We start from the raw sequence: 15,606 nt of genomic DNA, 5'->3' as shown, positions 1-15,606 counted from the left end.
AAACATTACTGAGTGTCCTAAACTAAACGAACCCGTCATTTTTTATTCTGAAAATGTCCTATATTACAAGAGAAGGTTCATTGATTATGAATACTTATGCATATGTACAAATATTTACGTAAATACATGACCGTGTATGCATATTATATTTGTGGGTGCTCTCTAATTATTCATTATCATGTATACCTTAGAAATACGTAATTTATCACGTACTATGTGAATTCTCTAGTCTACTTTACTAGGACATAAACTGAGAGTATTGTAAAGTAGACAAGATTGAACTTTCTTTGCCAAATGGATAATTTTAGTGTCCTCAAAGGTTCCTTCAGACTGTGAATTAAAATATATAGAAAAGTTAGCAAAACTAGAAAAATGATGAAATCAAATTAAGCTTGACTTGTATTTACGCTACTGGAAATTTCTAACAGTTTTGCTATAATAATGTGATATGTGCGTTATTTCATTCCAAAACTATTTTAAACAATTTGACTGACAAGTAAATATCTCCTGTTTTTTTTTTTTTGGACTGAGTAGATATGGCAGCAAATGTTAGCAAGTCTGGAGATATTTTGTACTCGTTTTGTGGAGATGTTCCGTTTTGGGTAAGTTTTAGATTGATAGACATACAAACATGCAATTATAACAACATAATTCTTTCCATGAATTAATCAGATGACTCTTAAAGTATGATTCTATGAAATGTATTAGTGGTAGGTGCTTATTATCTATAATTCGTTAAATGGTTAAAATAGTGACTTCGTGTTAATGCGAACACTGTTCGGGCATTTTCTATAGCCCCAGGCAATGACTCATATATCTTCGTCTATTAATGGTACTTTGTAAGTGTTATAAACCGAAATTTCGATTGAGTGAGGTGATATTTCAAGCCACGTGGCTACGTAATCGAAATTCCGATTTAGTTACTCGAAATTTTAATTTAAAAAGTTACCCACACCTGGCACTAGTGCTCTGTCGCGTGCATCTATATTCACTGAGCTATTAATTCTATGTTTTTTTGAAGATTTACATTTTTTAAATGTATAAAAAATCACTATGTGACTTTTATTAGTTGGGATTAACGTCGCACCTGCACAATTATTGGTCATATGGCGCATTTCCGGCTTTGATAATGGAGGAAGACCCCAGGTACTCCTCCGTGCATTATTTCATCACGAGCGGGCACCTCGGTAGAACCACCGACCTTCAGTAGGCCAGCTGGATGGTTTCCTCACATGAAGAATTCAACGCCCCGAGTGAGGCTCGAACCCACATCGATGAGGGGCAAGTGATTTGAAGTCAGCGACCTTAACCACAAGGCCATGGATGCCCCTATATGACTTTTACACGTTCAGTCCCACTCATTTTGAATATAATTCACAGGAAGAGATTTATAGTAAATTAAGTTAAACAGAATTGTATGGTTAGAATGCTTATACGACTTTTTGTAACATATTTTCGCGATTTCATATACTGTTACCTACTTTCGTTTCTTTCTTCCCTATTTGAAGTAAAATTTAGAAATATATCATGGATCTGATAAATTCTTTCCCTATAATAGTAATATCACACACAATTACATCCACGATGAATACAAATAAATGACGTGTGTCAAATCTATTAATATGACGTCACCAATATTGCACGGTTTATTCTCCCCTAGGACCCTTCGACGGTAGATGTCGCTACGCCAATATTTTCACCATGTTTTCTGGATACAGTTCTGATATGGGGACCGTGTGCCTACCTTTGGATACTGTCGCCGTTCTTTCTTATCTATATGTACAAGGGAAAACGTCTAACGCCGCTACCATTTTCAAAACTCAGTGCCTGCAAATCTGTGAGTTCACCATTTGTTTAATTTTTACGTAATTAGCATTTGGTTTTATTACCTTTTAATTTGTTCACAATTATTGTAATTATAATTTTAGTCTTCTAAATGACTTTTGTAAGGCATTTTTTCACTTGAAAATAATAAGAATTTTTATCAAATCGTAATTAAACGTAATTACACATACAGAATATCATATATATATATATATATATATATATATAACTGTAATTTTACAAAATGTGTCTTGACCTAATGCTATCAGTTACGACCTCAAGAAAGTAACCGGCTTCTTGTATACTATATATTTTAAATTGCAACACAACTTAAGGTTACTTGTTTTCAGTGTGCGATTTCGGCATTCTTTGGTTATTATGGAATATAGCCGAATATAGATGCGGATAACGTAATAGCATACGATGTTACGTAATTGCACGGAATATCCCGATTAATCTATATTTCAGATAGTGTCCTTTCTTATCATGTGTATGGTAGTTCTACAGTTAATTTTCCAAGAACATGACGGCTATGCTTGTGACAGTAACACATCAATATCCGCAGCGTCATATACAGCCACCGCTCTCAAGTTTATCACATTTGTAAGTATAATATAAATTACTGGTTTTGTAATATATGAAATATGTGGGGTTAGTATGTGATGATAAGTATGTTAGCAAAGTCCCCATATTTATCATACTAACCCACATATTTCCATGGATGGTCACTAGAAACGCTTTTAATTAATTCGTTTTATCGACTACTTACATTATAGCCTAGCTCGACATTAACATTTATTGACCCCCGACAGAAATATAGGGAGTCGCCGCGAGACCAAATTTCAACCAATGAAAATTGTATGTAGTCATTAGGGAGGTAAAACAAAATTGTATATAATATGAATGATATATATGAAAAACCCCTTAAAGCCATAAAATATGCTGACCACAGGTTTTTCCCAACTAGCGATCATTTACTCTAAACAGATTTCTACTTTTGCAATGTCACATATTTTAACATATTTCTTTTGTTTTGACATGCTTATGAATTATTTGATTATAACACTGAACGTAATGAATTCATAAACGCGACTCTATTTGTTTACGATATGCTTGTTACTAACATGATATTCTACGTTAAAATCTACAAATGTATGACTTATCATAAATTAATGCTTACCTGTTAAAAGAAAGTATGATGAAATTATCGTACTTATTTCACTTATATGTGTTTTTTCTTTGCACAGTTATTGATACACCATATTATTATCTAGAACATTCTATATAAATAACAAAAGACTAAATGAGAGAATTTTGCTTTATTGAAAATTTAATTGGCAAAACACACGAAAAAGCGTGGACAGTAGAATGGATTCAAACTAACGGCAACACTAACTTTTTGTCGTGTTGGAAGACCTGTAGATTTCCACGTTTTCATTTTTTTAACAGGAGGTTGGTAGTTCATATTCTGTGCGGTTTCTTTGCTTTTCGCGATGACTGCATGTAGACTAAGCTCATTGTCCCTCTACCTCTTATTTAAATTGGAAAGTTTTCAGTTATATCAACACGACTTAACGAAATTTAGGACATTTCGTTATGTCGTGTTGGCCTACTTTTGTTGTGTCGACCAGGATCTCGCCAAAACGACACACACAAATTTCGTTATGGCGCGTTGGCGCATGCGCCAGGACGACACAACGAAATGTGCTACATAGAATATACACACACCAAAGTTAAACAATTAAATGTCTTAGATCAGCCTCAATATACACCACACTTGCAAATCACAATTTGATACTGGTTAGAGTGGCCATGTTGAAAAACGACTTTTTTCAGGACTAGGAATGTAATTTTTCCGTCCGTCATTAATGTAATAATAGGCTTCTGAAAATACAGTTTATGACAAATGGATTAATAGACAATTTATAATTTCTGAATCATTTTCAGCTCCTGACTATTGTGCTGCAACAACTTCAACGACACCGGGGCATGAAAACTTCCGGTGTACCGTTTGTGTTTTGGTTACTTCTGATTGGCTGCGAAACGTTCTCCCTTTATGCGCATGCCCAGAGACAGGTTCGTTAAATCGACACTCTATTATTATTTCAATATGAGCTTTAATGTATAGTTGTTCAAGGGAACTGATATTTGATGCATTTCTGTTTTGCAAATATATAAACTATTGGTTCCATATAGATACACGTTAAAGAGTTAATACAGATTAAAATATATTAACTTCAAAATGATAATTGAATGTAACTTCACTCAATATCTTCTCATAAAATTAGAACACTTTGCAGCCATTGATATTTTTCAAAGGCAAATGATCAACCAAAGTACCCAAGATGGTTCTAAATTGTGTCACAGGGTAGTAAACACTGAAATAAATGTTATGTTCAAAAGAGAAACACTTAGTACGTGTATGCACGTGTAAAGTATTTTTATGTCATTACAGAGTACGTGCAGTGAAGATGTGGCGTTCTATATATATTTCATATTGTTGGTCATACAATTTGTTCTTCACTGTTTCGCTGAACAATATCCAAAGCAGGGGTACCACGAAATTGATGATGATGTAAGAACCATAAGATGCAATGTATTTATTTGCGGCAATAAAATAGTTAAAGGCGTATGCTAGAATTTCTTGTATATGAGATGGGCGAAAATTTTCCCAATAACAGAATTTCTTCAAACTTTGGATATTGAAGGACAATCATCTAAGAAACAAAAAAATGCAATAAAAATCATAGGTCACCGGATTCGAAAAAGAGTTATCTGCCCTTGAAAACGTCATTTTTGGGGGAAATGCTGTTTTCAAGGGCAGATAACTCTTTTTTGATACCGGTGACCTATGATTTTTATTGCATTTTTTTGTTTCTTAGATGATTGTCCTTCAATATCCAAAGTTTGAAAAAATTCTGTTATTGGGAAAATTTTCGCACCAAATTCTAGCAAACCGTCCTTAAACGCGATATTTTATTAAACTGGATATGATTTGATTGAGTATGATTAATCAAACTAGAAATATTTCTTTCAATTTTTAAAGATATATCAATACAAAGATACACTTGAAAAAAGTGATAATTTTTTAGCAACCGAAGTGTTATTAAAGTATTGTATATGTATTATATAAGTTGTAAATATACTTTTATATTTCTTTTTACATATAGCGAATCTTTGTCTACATATAGATACTAATTCGTTATTATGGAATAAAGCTGTGTAACGATTTGAGCCGTGCCATGGGAAAACCAACATAGTGGGTGTGCGACCAGCATGGATCCAGACCAGCCTGCGCATCCGCGCAGTCTGGTCAGGCTCCATGCTGTTCGCTTTTAAAGCCTATTGGAATTGGAGAAACTGTTAGCGAACAGCATGGATCCTGACCAGCCTGCGCGGATGCGCAGGCTGGTCTGGATCCATGCTGGTCGCACACCCACTATGTTGGTTTTCCCATGGCACGGCTCATTTTATCTTGCAGACTCCCATTTACTTACATGCTATAATCGACACATTTTGTAAATTAACGAAGCTACTTACAGTGCAGACTAGAATCCTGCAACCATTTGATTGGCCATCATGTTTTGTTTATAGTTGATTTACACCAGCCAAAAAAAAAATGCACAATGTCCTGTAATTTAATTAAATCACAAAACACAAAAACTCATTTACACAGGTTTTGAACTGATTTAGATCAGAAACATAGAAAAGCTTTCTGTTCCATCATTCCTGTTCATGTTGCATCACCAGACTTCTTGAAACTTCGCTTTTCATCCCGTTTCCTGTTAAATCATTTATCTTGCACGTAGATTAAATGATTCTTAAGGTAGCTTTTTTACTGCAAACCGCATATCCACTTATTCATGTAGACAGTTTTCTCTAAAAATATCACATATCCAGTTATTATCTGCCGGGCAGGTGGCAAAATTGCGTGTTATCCAGATAATTATGTTTACAGGACAAAACTGCCTGCTAGTGCCCACTTCTGCCTTCCATATATTCACATAAAAAAAGTGGTTATTGTGAAGGTTTCCTTGATATCCAGTTAATATTCGTGCCTAAATTGCGATTAACGGCTAGACTTTTCGTCCCTTATACGTTATACGGAATGAATGAGTGTATGTAATTAAACTTATAGATATTGAATTATGACATTCAGAAAGGTTTCTAAATCAACGTATTTTACCTCCCATTATTATTTCTGTTCATTCCATACATTACGGGATATTGCCAGTCATAACTTACTGAGTGACAAAAATCAAGATATCTAGTTAACGTAAGTGAATATGTGGATGGCAGTAATGGGCAACAACAGGCAGCTTTGTTCTGTTAAGATACTTATGTGGATAACACGCAGTTATGCCACTTGTCAGATAATAACTGAAGAAGTGAATTTTTTTTTTCGAAAAATATATGCGGTTGGCAGAAATATGCCACCATAGATCCTACAACAAACTGCTGAGTAACAAATGTGTCAATTCCTCTGTTTTATGATGATCCAACTTAAAATAAGGTTTCAACGTCCGTGTCTCCCATACAGAGTTATTCCGCTTGTACGGCTAACTTTTTGTCAAACTAAAAGTCTATATATGCAAAAACGGTTGCGTTGATCTTCAAAGATTCGCAGACAATTCTGTACATTTCAGAACCTGTGTCCAGACGAAAATGCCTCAGTTCTACGACGCATCTTTTTTGAGTGGCTTACACCGTAAGTTTATACAGGGATAATGCACGGTTTTTTCGTGTTTTTTTACATCTGCAGAATCCCTAGAGTTTGTCTAGTAGCAAGGCCCAGGGCCCAGATAATTCGTCAGATGCTTTAACAGAAAACAAAAATGTATTAACCTTTCTAGCATCAAACGAAGCTTAATGAAATGAATGTTATGTCTATAAGAAACCTCTCTTTCTCAAAGTTTAACTTGTTTTAATTAGGCCTGAAAGGGCCGTAATACGTTTAAGTTTTTTACTGAAACGCGCATACATAGATAACCATGTTTTAAAATTTTTATTGTTAACACACGTTTGCTCTCCTTGCCAAACGTTATTTTAAAAGGATTATTACATTACTGCAGTTTTTATGCCAGACAATTTGTGATAAAATGTTTAATTGACAATATATGAAGTGCTTTTTTTCACTTGCCCTTGCACTAATATTATCCTACCATGATATAATAAGCTTTCATTAATTTTATTTATAAACAGAAAAACTACTCGCATAGACATGACGTCGAAAATGACGTCACGTAAACTATATGAAAACATGACAATATTGGCGTCCTATTATAAGTTCTGGAAGACTAGAAATACCTACCTTAGTCCCTACATTATTGTGCGATACAGATACCTGGCTTCACTTCAGAGAAGACAAAAAAAAACCTATTTATTGAACAGAATATATGATATTTATTTCAGGGTAGTTATAAAGTGTTACAAGAACACATTTAATCCTGCCGAATTCTGGGATCAGACTAGCAGGCTGAAAGCGGACAACCTTGGGCCACTGCTAGAGAACGCATGGAAAGAAGAAATTATTAGATGTGAGAGAGAAAGGTTAATATTAAACTATATTCTTAAGAAAATTGCGTTTGAATCTTTTAATAGTATATAAAAAGAAGTATGATTTGGCGTAGAGTTCCAAATGAAACTGGTTAAAATTTGAAAAAATAAAAATAAAATAAAGAACAGAATAAAGAACGGAATATTTTCATAAAGGGAAATATTTTGTATTATTTACCTAGCATGTATAATTATTAGGGCTGGGACGATTTCAAGATTTTGAAACCGGTTAATCATTTGTATGAAATCGAATCGAACCGGTTAATCGGCCGCCATATTTGAAATGCTGTTTTCTTTCCTGACGACATTATAAAGGTACTTCTAGTAGCTGACTTCATTAGGAACTAACGGACTTTATCGTTTGGAAGCAGTGTGATAATTAATAAGTCATATTTTGGTGTACTTTATTTTAAATATATTACGACAAGCTGGTCAAAGAAATGTATAAAAAAAAAAGTACGATTCGTGATGTTTCATGATTGTTTGAGAGCGATTAACGGTTTTGCAAAATTGAAACCGCTTTCACCTAGTAATCGAATCGGATCCGATTAACCGAGTAATCGTCCCAGTCCTAATAATTATTTGCCCTATTTGTTTGATTTTCAGAAAATTATTATGTAATCCAGAGACTGTCTACCAAAACGGTTCACCAAGATCTAACGGCTACGTCAAGCGACAAAATGGCGTGATTACCGAAGAAACGCCGTTGATTGAAAGCGGGAGGTATTCTAAACGAGATTCCGTCAATTCTGGTAAATATACCTGAATATCTGCATGTTTTCCAGCGCTCCGCTATGATGTTGTACACTATGACGCAATGATTATGACGTATTGTTGCCATAAGAACACGCAGTGTCGGTCTTGTTGTTATCGGAGTTGTTAGTGTCGCGGTATAGGATTTGAATATCAAAACGGGGGAAAAGTGTGTAGGCGACAGAGCATCGGAACCGTATTCCGAGGCCCTGGATTCGAGTCCCGGTCTAGCTGCACATTTTTCTCAACCTGTGACAATTGGCGCCCAACGAGGGGCCGTGACTGCATTACACTGGTTGGTCTTCGACGCCTGTATTTGCTTAATTCTTTCGATTTAAACATATTTCTTTCCTTACTTTTTAAGACAACATATACAATGTACATAATTATACAGAAAATATACAACAAATTCTAAAAAAGATAAAAGGGTTGGACCACAAGTTCATATAACATTAGTAATTCGGTCCGTCCCCGTACTTCTATATAAAGTACCCGCTGAAATTCGAGAACGAATTCAAAATGGTTGGGAAATATGTCACAGTATAGGACTTGAATATTAAAACGGGGAGAAAGTGCGTAGGCAGCCGGGTAGCTCAGTCGGTAGAGCATCGAAATTCCGAGCAAGACCCCGAGTTCGAGTTCCAGTCGGGCTGCACATTTTTTTCTCACCCTGTGATATATGAATTGTTTATAACGCGATGTATTTAAAAATGGCCGCTCTCATTTTATAGATCTACTAATGACATTTCGTAATTGACAGAAGTAAGCAGTATTAAGCCAAGTTTATACAGAGCAATCTTCCGGACATATATATGGGTTTGGAGTGAGGCAACTGCCTATATGGCATGGGGAGAAATGCTATGGCTTGCACAACCTATAATCTTAAGGTAAGGGCTTCAGTTGTAATCAATTTAATTATGTTTAGTATTTAGTATGTAAAGGTGAAAGAGATTTTTTTTTCTGCAAATAAAAGATTAAACGTTTTTATTTCGTCTGAGAATAGATAAAATTTGGTTAAAATGTCACAATGTTTTAATACGATTTATCAACTTAATTTCATGTATTCGTTCCTAACAAAATCCTGCCGTAGATTAAAATCCAGAAACAATGTGGCTTGTTTCAATTGTGTGACCTTTTTGTATTGTAAAGGTCATAACCCTGTCGATGCAGCTATAAGCCTTTTAAGTGAGCAATTTACTGAATCAAATTTTACGTGTCCCATTAGATTCATAGTAATATTGGTTCCCTTTTTTCAGATTTATCATTCAAATGATAGAGACAGAAGGTCCGGTTGAGGCAGAATGGAAGGGATATTTCTACGCGGTCCTGTTATTCATTGTTCTTTGCATCAATACCTTCATGTATCACATCTCCTTCCATCACATGATGACAGTTGGCCTCAAGATTAAAACGTCCTTAATCTGTCTTATTTACAAAAAGGTAATCTGATCTGGTATTTGATACAGACATTTGAAACTGATTGTTGTTATTTTTAGAGTTAGTTTAGAATCGATCGATGCGCTGTATTACTCAGTTCCTTACATTATAAACAGTTAAAGCATTTTTTACAGGCTATCATATTTTTATGGATGAGTTCCGCACAAACCTTAAGCACTTAAGCGCTGCAATATGAATCCGCGGGAAAAAGTTCAAAGGCTACTTGTGCACGTATTTTGTAGCTTATCATTTTTTTAGATTAAATTAAAAATACAATGTATATATGTTAATGAATATTTTAACGTGGCAACATACACAGTACATTAAAATGACGTAATTGCCTTCAACTAATTGTTATTTCTGAGAAAGAGTGAGGGGGGGGGGGGGGGGGGGGGGGGGGGGGGATGCTTGCTCCCAGTCTCAAAGTTTGCGTTTAAATCAATTTTTGTACGTTCTGTTAAGTACTACTTTTTCAAAAGTTTTATTTTTGTGCTATTCTAAAGGCAACCACGATGAACAGAAGTGGTCTAAAATCAACAACAGTGGGAGAAATTGTAAATCTGATGAGTGTAGACTGCCAGAGAATCCAGGATGCATTCATGTTCTCTTTCTACATTGTATGCATTTTCATTGTCCTGCTCATTGCCGTTGTGCAGTTATGGGACTTGATGGGTGAGTACTAAGTCTTGCTACATTTTAACAAAAGTAATGGACCCCGTCTATTAACACTTGGTAATTTCCGTTTGGTTACTCGGCATTCTCCGGACGTAAATGTGATTCTACGCGATCACTGCTGTAGGTAAAAATCAAAGCACTGAGAGTACTGATGGGGCGGTGCATTTCAGCTGTTTTTTGTAACATTCTTAGATGAAAGTCAAATATTGAAATAGGAACCTGTGGTTTGCGCAAGAGACTTCGTCTGACTGAGGATGACATTCATGCCAAATATAAGATAGATTGCATGATAAAATGCGAAACACCACATTTTATCAATTATATTCAAAGAGTTTAATAAATTCAATGTGGATAGTCACAAATGTAAGATGAATTCTTTTTATCACATGTTAGCCTTTCTTGTCGAAACACCAAATATTCGACTTTCTTCTGCTTTATAAACAAGTCAATTTGACCGACGTCGCCTATACTATAAATGACGTCAATGTCAAAGCTTTATTACAATAGTGTAGTATCGTCTTTATTTAATGGCTGTATTACACTCCTGCAACGTCAAATATGTAATAAATAGAGAATATTAGGTTACTGTCATATCAATTTAAATTTATTAAGTGAGTCAGAGAAAAGATAAACAAGAGAGCCATGAAGGCCCTGTATCGCTCACCTGAGCTATTAACCTAAAGATCATCAAAATTAACATACTGACCAAGTTTCATTAAGATATGGTCATAAATGTGGTCTCTAAAGTGTAAACTAGCTTTTCCTTTGATTTGACCCGGTGACCCAGTTTTTGACCCGACATGACCCAAGTTCGAGCTTGACCTAAAGATCAGATTAACATTCCGACCAAGTTTCATGAAGATACAGTCATAAATGTGGCCTCAACAAGCTTTTCCTTTGATTTGACCTAATGACCTAGTTTTTTTATCCCACCTGACCCAAATTTGCACTTGACATAAAGATCATCAAAATTAATATTCTGACCAAGTTTCATTAAGATATCGTCATAAATGCGGCCTCTACAGTGTAAACTAGCTTTTCCTTTGATTTGACCTGGTGATCTAGTTTTTTATTCTAGATGACCTAGATTCAAACTGGACCTTACGGTCATTAAGATCAACATTCTGACCATGTTTCATGAAGATATAGTCATAGATGTGGCCTCTACAGTGTTAACAAGCTTTTCCTTTAATTTGAAATGGTGACCTAGTTTTGACCCAAGATAACCCAATATCAAACTCATCAAAGACTTTATTGAGGGTAACATACTGGCCAAGTTTCATTAAGATTGGGCCCAAATTGTGACCTCTGGAGTATAAACAAGCTTTTCCTTTAATTTGAACTGGTGACCTAGATTTTGACCCCAGATGACCCAATGTCAAACTCTTCCAAGATTTTATTGAGGGTTCCATTCTGACCAAGTTTCATTAAGATTGGGCCAAACATTTGACCTCTAGAGTGTTTACAAGCTTTTCCTTTGATTTGACCTGGTGACCTAGTTTTAGAGCTAAGATGACCCAATCTAGAACTCATCAAAATTTTTATTAAGGGTAACATTCTGACTAAGTTTCATTGAGACTGGCTCAAAAGTGTGACCTCTAGAGTGTTAACAGTCAAATTGTTGACGACGACAAACGACCGACACAGGGCGATCACAAAAGCTCACCTTTGAGCACTTTGTGCTCAGGTGAGCTAAAAATGAGGCTTAAAAATCATTTTTTACTACATTCAATTTGATCCGAGTCTGCCTTGCATATAATTCTGGATGTCATAACTAAATAAGGTCTTTTATATACTGACAGTGATCATTTAGTTATGGAATTGTCCTCTTAAGGTAGTTCTGCACTTTTGATAAACCGGAAGTGATGGCGTAACGTCATTTATCCGGAAAACGTAGAATAGTGCCTGGATTCGGCGTACGGAAACGAAAATCAGTTTGTGAATTAAGGACAGCCTGTGAGTAAATGTATTAGAATGTCACTGTTACTATCTTTTTAAAGTTAAAATATGATATTAAAACATCTTGCACGCTAAATAGTTCAAAAAATGTGTTAAAATTAGCTTGAAATAGATGATTCAGTTTAATCATAGCCAATTATCTCAAAAATAAGCACACGGACCAATCCAATTTAATTAACCATATTATAGGCCATTTGTTAATTTACGACTTTGAGAAGTTTCATAAAAAATTACATTGTAGAAAAATTCCTATTCGCAGAATCGCTATGAAAACTGCGTTTTCCCATAAACTCCCATTATGAAAATTGCGTGAGGTCGAAATTTTTCAAATCAGTCAAGCAAAAAATCAAGCACACGACCCTATCGTTTTTATTTGCTGAATCTTTTTAGTATATTCTGAAGTTTTGAAAAATCAGAGTTTAATCAAATTCTACATTGTAGAAAAAAATTCGATCCTAACGTGCAGAACTACCTTAAATCTGTTTAAGATCAGCACATAAAATGCGAGTCCACTGTAAGAATATTGCAAAAAAGTAACGTCTACATATAATTGTAATATTATTCAAATGTTTTGTAAAAAGAATTTTGATACTAAACCTACAATTATAACGATTTTATGCTGAAAATTGCATTATTTCCCAGGGCTTTTCACCAGCAAATTGGGAAGAGGCCTAGGCCTTTAAAATTGGAAAATTTCTGCGCGATAACTGTCCAGATTGGGAAAAATGCCATTTATGGAAAGATGTTGTTAGTGTAAAAAAGTTAAAAAGTAATAAATATTTTAGGCTCAAATTTAATTTTTACTGTTATAGATTAGACTATACAGCACATTTTTAGACTTCCAAGTTTCACAAATCTAATCACAGGCCGTGTTTTTGGTGTTATTGTTACCGGTACCCTCGAATTTACGCTTATTTACTACACAGTCGAACCATGACCTCTGAATTCTTTTGATATTGCCACGCATTTGATTGATTTATAGTAATATTTCCTGTCATATGACATTTTGTTGGGAGAATAATCAACCCTAGGTAAACAGAGAAAGATGAATTAAATTTATCTCCCCTGAAGCACAGACTAAAATCTAAAATCTGGGACACAGAGCATAACGGATTAGACTGATAATGCGCAACACAGTACTTTGCGATGTAGTAGGACAAAAAATCGATACCCGACAACCGCTTCCCCGATAAAACTAAAATGTAAACAAAATTAAACCATTTGTTGGTTTGATTTTGGGAAATGTTATCTTGCATTTTGAGAAGTTTCTCTGCCGTTTTATGAAATAGAATTGGCTTAGTTAAAAATAGACATCAACAACACCAAATACACAATTTCAAATGTGTTCATGGAAAATATTGATTTATTTGTATACAAATCCGTTGTATATTCTATTTATAGAACTGATTAGAAAAGATCGGATGGACAGATGCCGAGCGTCCATGTTTTTGGTTAACAGTGATGTTTTTCTAAAGGCTTATATTTCTAAAATCACAAATGATATCAATAATTTTTTGATCAATGGAAAGGATATAAAATAAGCATGTATTGATCACTTTTAAGTATTATTTTGAAATAAAACGGATTAATTATGAACGCTTAATAACTTACGGTGTTTTCCTAAAAGTTGATCGAGGGCATCTACGGCGCTATTTAAATCATATGTCATTTAAAACGGTTATTAATTTTCAAAAGATATTTGAATAACGAAACATGAATATCGTTAGCATTTCGAAACTTTTTTGATTTTTTAAATATCTATAAATGAACGAAATTATTAAGAATTAAAAATTCTAATCCCATACACAAACAATGTAAAATTATTTTTTTGCCCACCACCAGATAAACAGGTGTTGATGCGTGACGTCAGGGTGATCTATCCTATTTGATAAGGAAAAACTTTGGCTACAAACAACAGTTGATTTCTTTCTTAATTAAGATTTAATTCGACATGGAAAAGGTTGTGAAACCAAAAATCGGTCATGTGGTTTACGGAATACCTAAGTTATTATCGATTCCGAAAATGGCAAATCGACGGGAAAACAGTTAAATGGAGTGGTATTTGTTGTACAAACATTTTGTTTTTCAGTGTACACTAACAGAATGAGGTCAAATTGATTGGATACCAATTTGTAAAAATGTGCGTTTTGTAATATTATTTAACTGAATGCGACTGGAGTCGTACACCTGTTGACTTTCAAAGAACAACTGGCTTTGACGATGGAATTTTATGCTCGTTCATGATCATCATCAAAGACATTCGACTACAGTACCTTGCATAGAAATCTGAAGATTAATACGTCAAACCGTTATCTATCTATTTATACTGCATTACCCCTCTTTACGAGTATTATGTGCAGCTGCGCGCCTGTACAAGAAATTTAAAAGTAGAATGGACAGTAGAATACACAAATAGCTGAACAGCTAAATTATTGAATAGAGCCTTTGAAATAAATCAAAAATATTATAAAATAAGAGCTGAAAAACAAACGCTAACCTTGTTTAGCTTTGTGCCCGAACTCTCTGTTCTGCTTAACATTCTTAATTAATTTTGATTAGCTGCCATGCAAAATTTTGTCCGAAGTTCAGTTGTATACCGAATATCCCATCTTCACCAAGCAAACGAATGACGTGACTTATACACACGCCATAACGCCGCTTGACAGAACAAATAGGCAACCCGTATCATCGATGATTTTATTCAATAACACTCCATTCCAGATGCAATATCTTCCTAGATTGAATTGCAGAAAGCTAAAATCCTGAACAAATGCTAACATGAGTCACTTTCCGTTTCCTCAAACGTTTCCGTTACAGTATAAAAACTTTTATGTAGTAATTGCAAATACGGTATGCATACACTATACATTTGTACCATGGTCTCACGAACCTAATAAAAGTCCAGTTTATAATAATAATCGCATAGATATGGGGTTTTTTTGCAGTTATTCGAAAGAACAAGATGGCATCGTTTTAAGAAATTTTTTTAAAAAGTAGTCCGCCAAGCTACAAGTCACTGACCTGTATATATTTTTAGACAATTCAGATTAAAACCAAGTGGGGTTTTCCCTCATGACGTCAGAGTGTAAAAATAGTCTGGCTCACCTGCCCCTTCACTGTCGTACTAAAATACATAGTACGACGGGAACCAGACTAGTCTAAAATAGCCGTAATATAGGTCATATTCATCCGCTTTGATTTAGGTGCTCTTCTTTATGAGAGGATGTAGAAAGTGGATGCGCTTTGCCGTTTTGCACTAAGAAGTGACGGGCTTTCATTTTTCCCGTCTTAATTCCATTGGAGGCGGAGCTTACGCACCGCCCTAACCAGAGAGTGCCGAAATGGTACACAGAGAATACGAAATCTGCCGATCACTTTCTTAAAATTGACGGTAGTGTTATC

General features: G+C 34.8%; 1 protein-coding gene across 1 annotated transcript in view; it reads left to right on the top strand.

Moving 5' to 3' along the window:
* The first annotated feature begins 234 nt into the window (after positions 1-234).
* LOC123542620 (multidrug resistance-associated protein 1-like) overlaps positions 235-15,606 on the top strand; it is a 35,813-nt gene continuing 20,441 nt past the window's right edge. The window contains exons 1-11 of the mRNA XM_053531114.1: positions 235-602; positions 1,661-1,837; positions 2,293-2,427; positions 3,772-3,900; positions 4,280-4,399; positions 6,471-6,532; positions 7,237-7,374; positions 7,987-8,132; positions 8,894-9,020; positions 9,390-9,573; positions 10,074-10,242. Of these exons, the coding sequence (XP_053387089.1) occupies positions 537-602; positions 1,661-1,837; positions 2,293-2,427; positions 3,772-3,900; positions 4,280-4,399; positions 6,471-6,532; positions 7,237-7,374; positions 7,987-8,132; positions 8,894-9,020; positions 9,390-9,573; positions 10,074-10,242 (1,453 nt within the window). The 5' untranslated portion in view covers positions 235-536. The remainder of the gene's footprint in view (positions 603-1,660; positions 1,838-2,292; positions 2,428-3,771; positions 3,901-4,279; positions 4,400-6,470; positions 6,533-7,236; positions 7,375-7,986; positions 8,133-8,893; positions 9,021-9,389; positions 9,574-10,073; positions 10,243-15,606) is intronic.

This window comes from Mercenaria mercenaria, chromosome 19, assembly GCF_021730395.1.
Source record: "Mercenaria mercenaria strain notata chromosome 19, MADL_Memer_1, whole genome shotgun sequence".
Taxonomy (NCBI): Eukaryota; Metazoa; Mollusca; class Bivalvia; order Venerida; family Veneridae; genus Mercenaria; species Mercenaria mercenaria.
The sequence above is the reverse complement of the archived record's forward strand: the minus strand, read 5'-3'. Positions and strand labels throughout refer to the sequence as shown.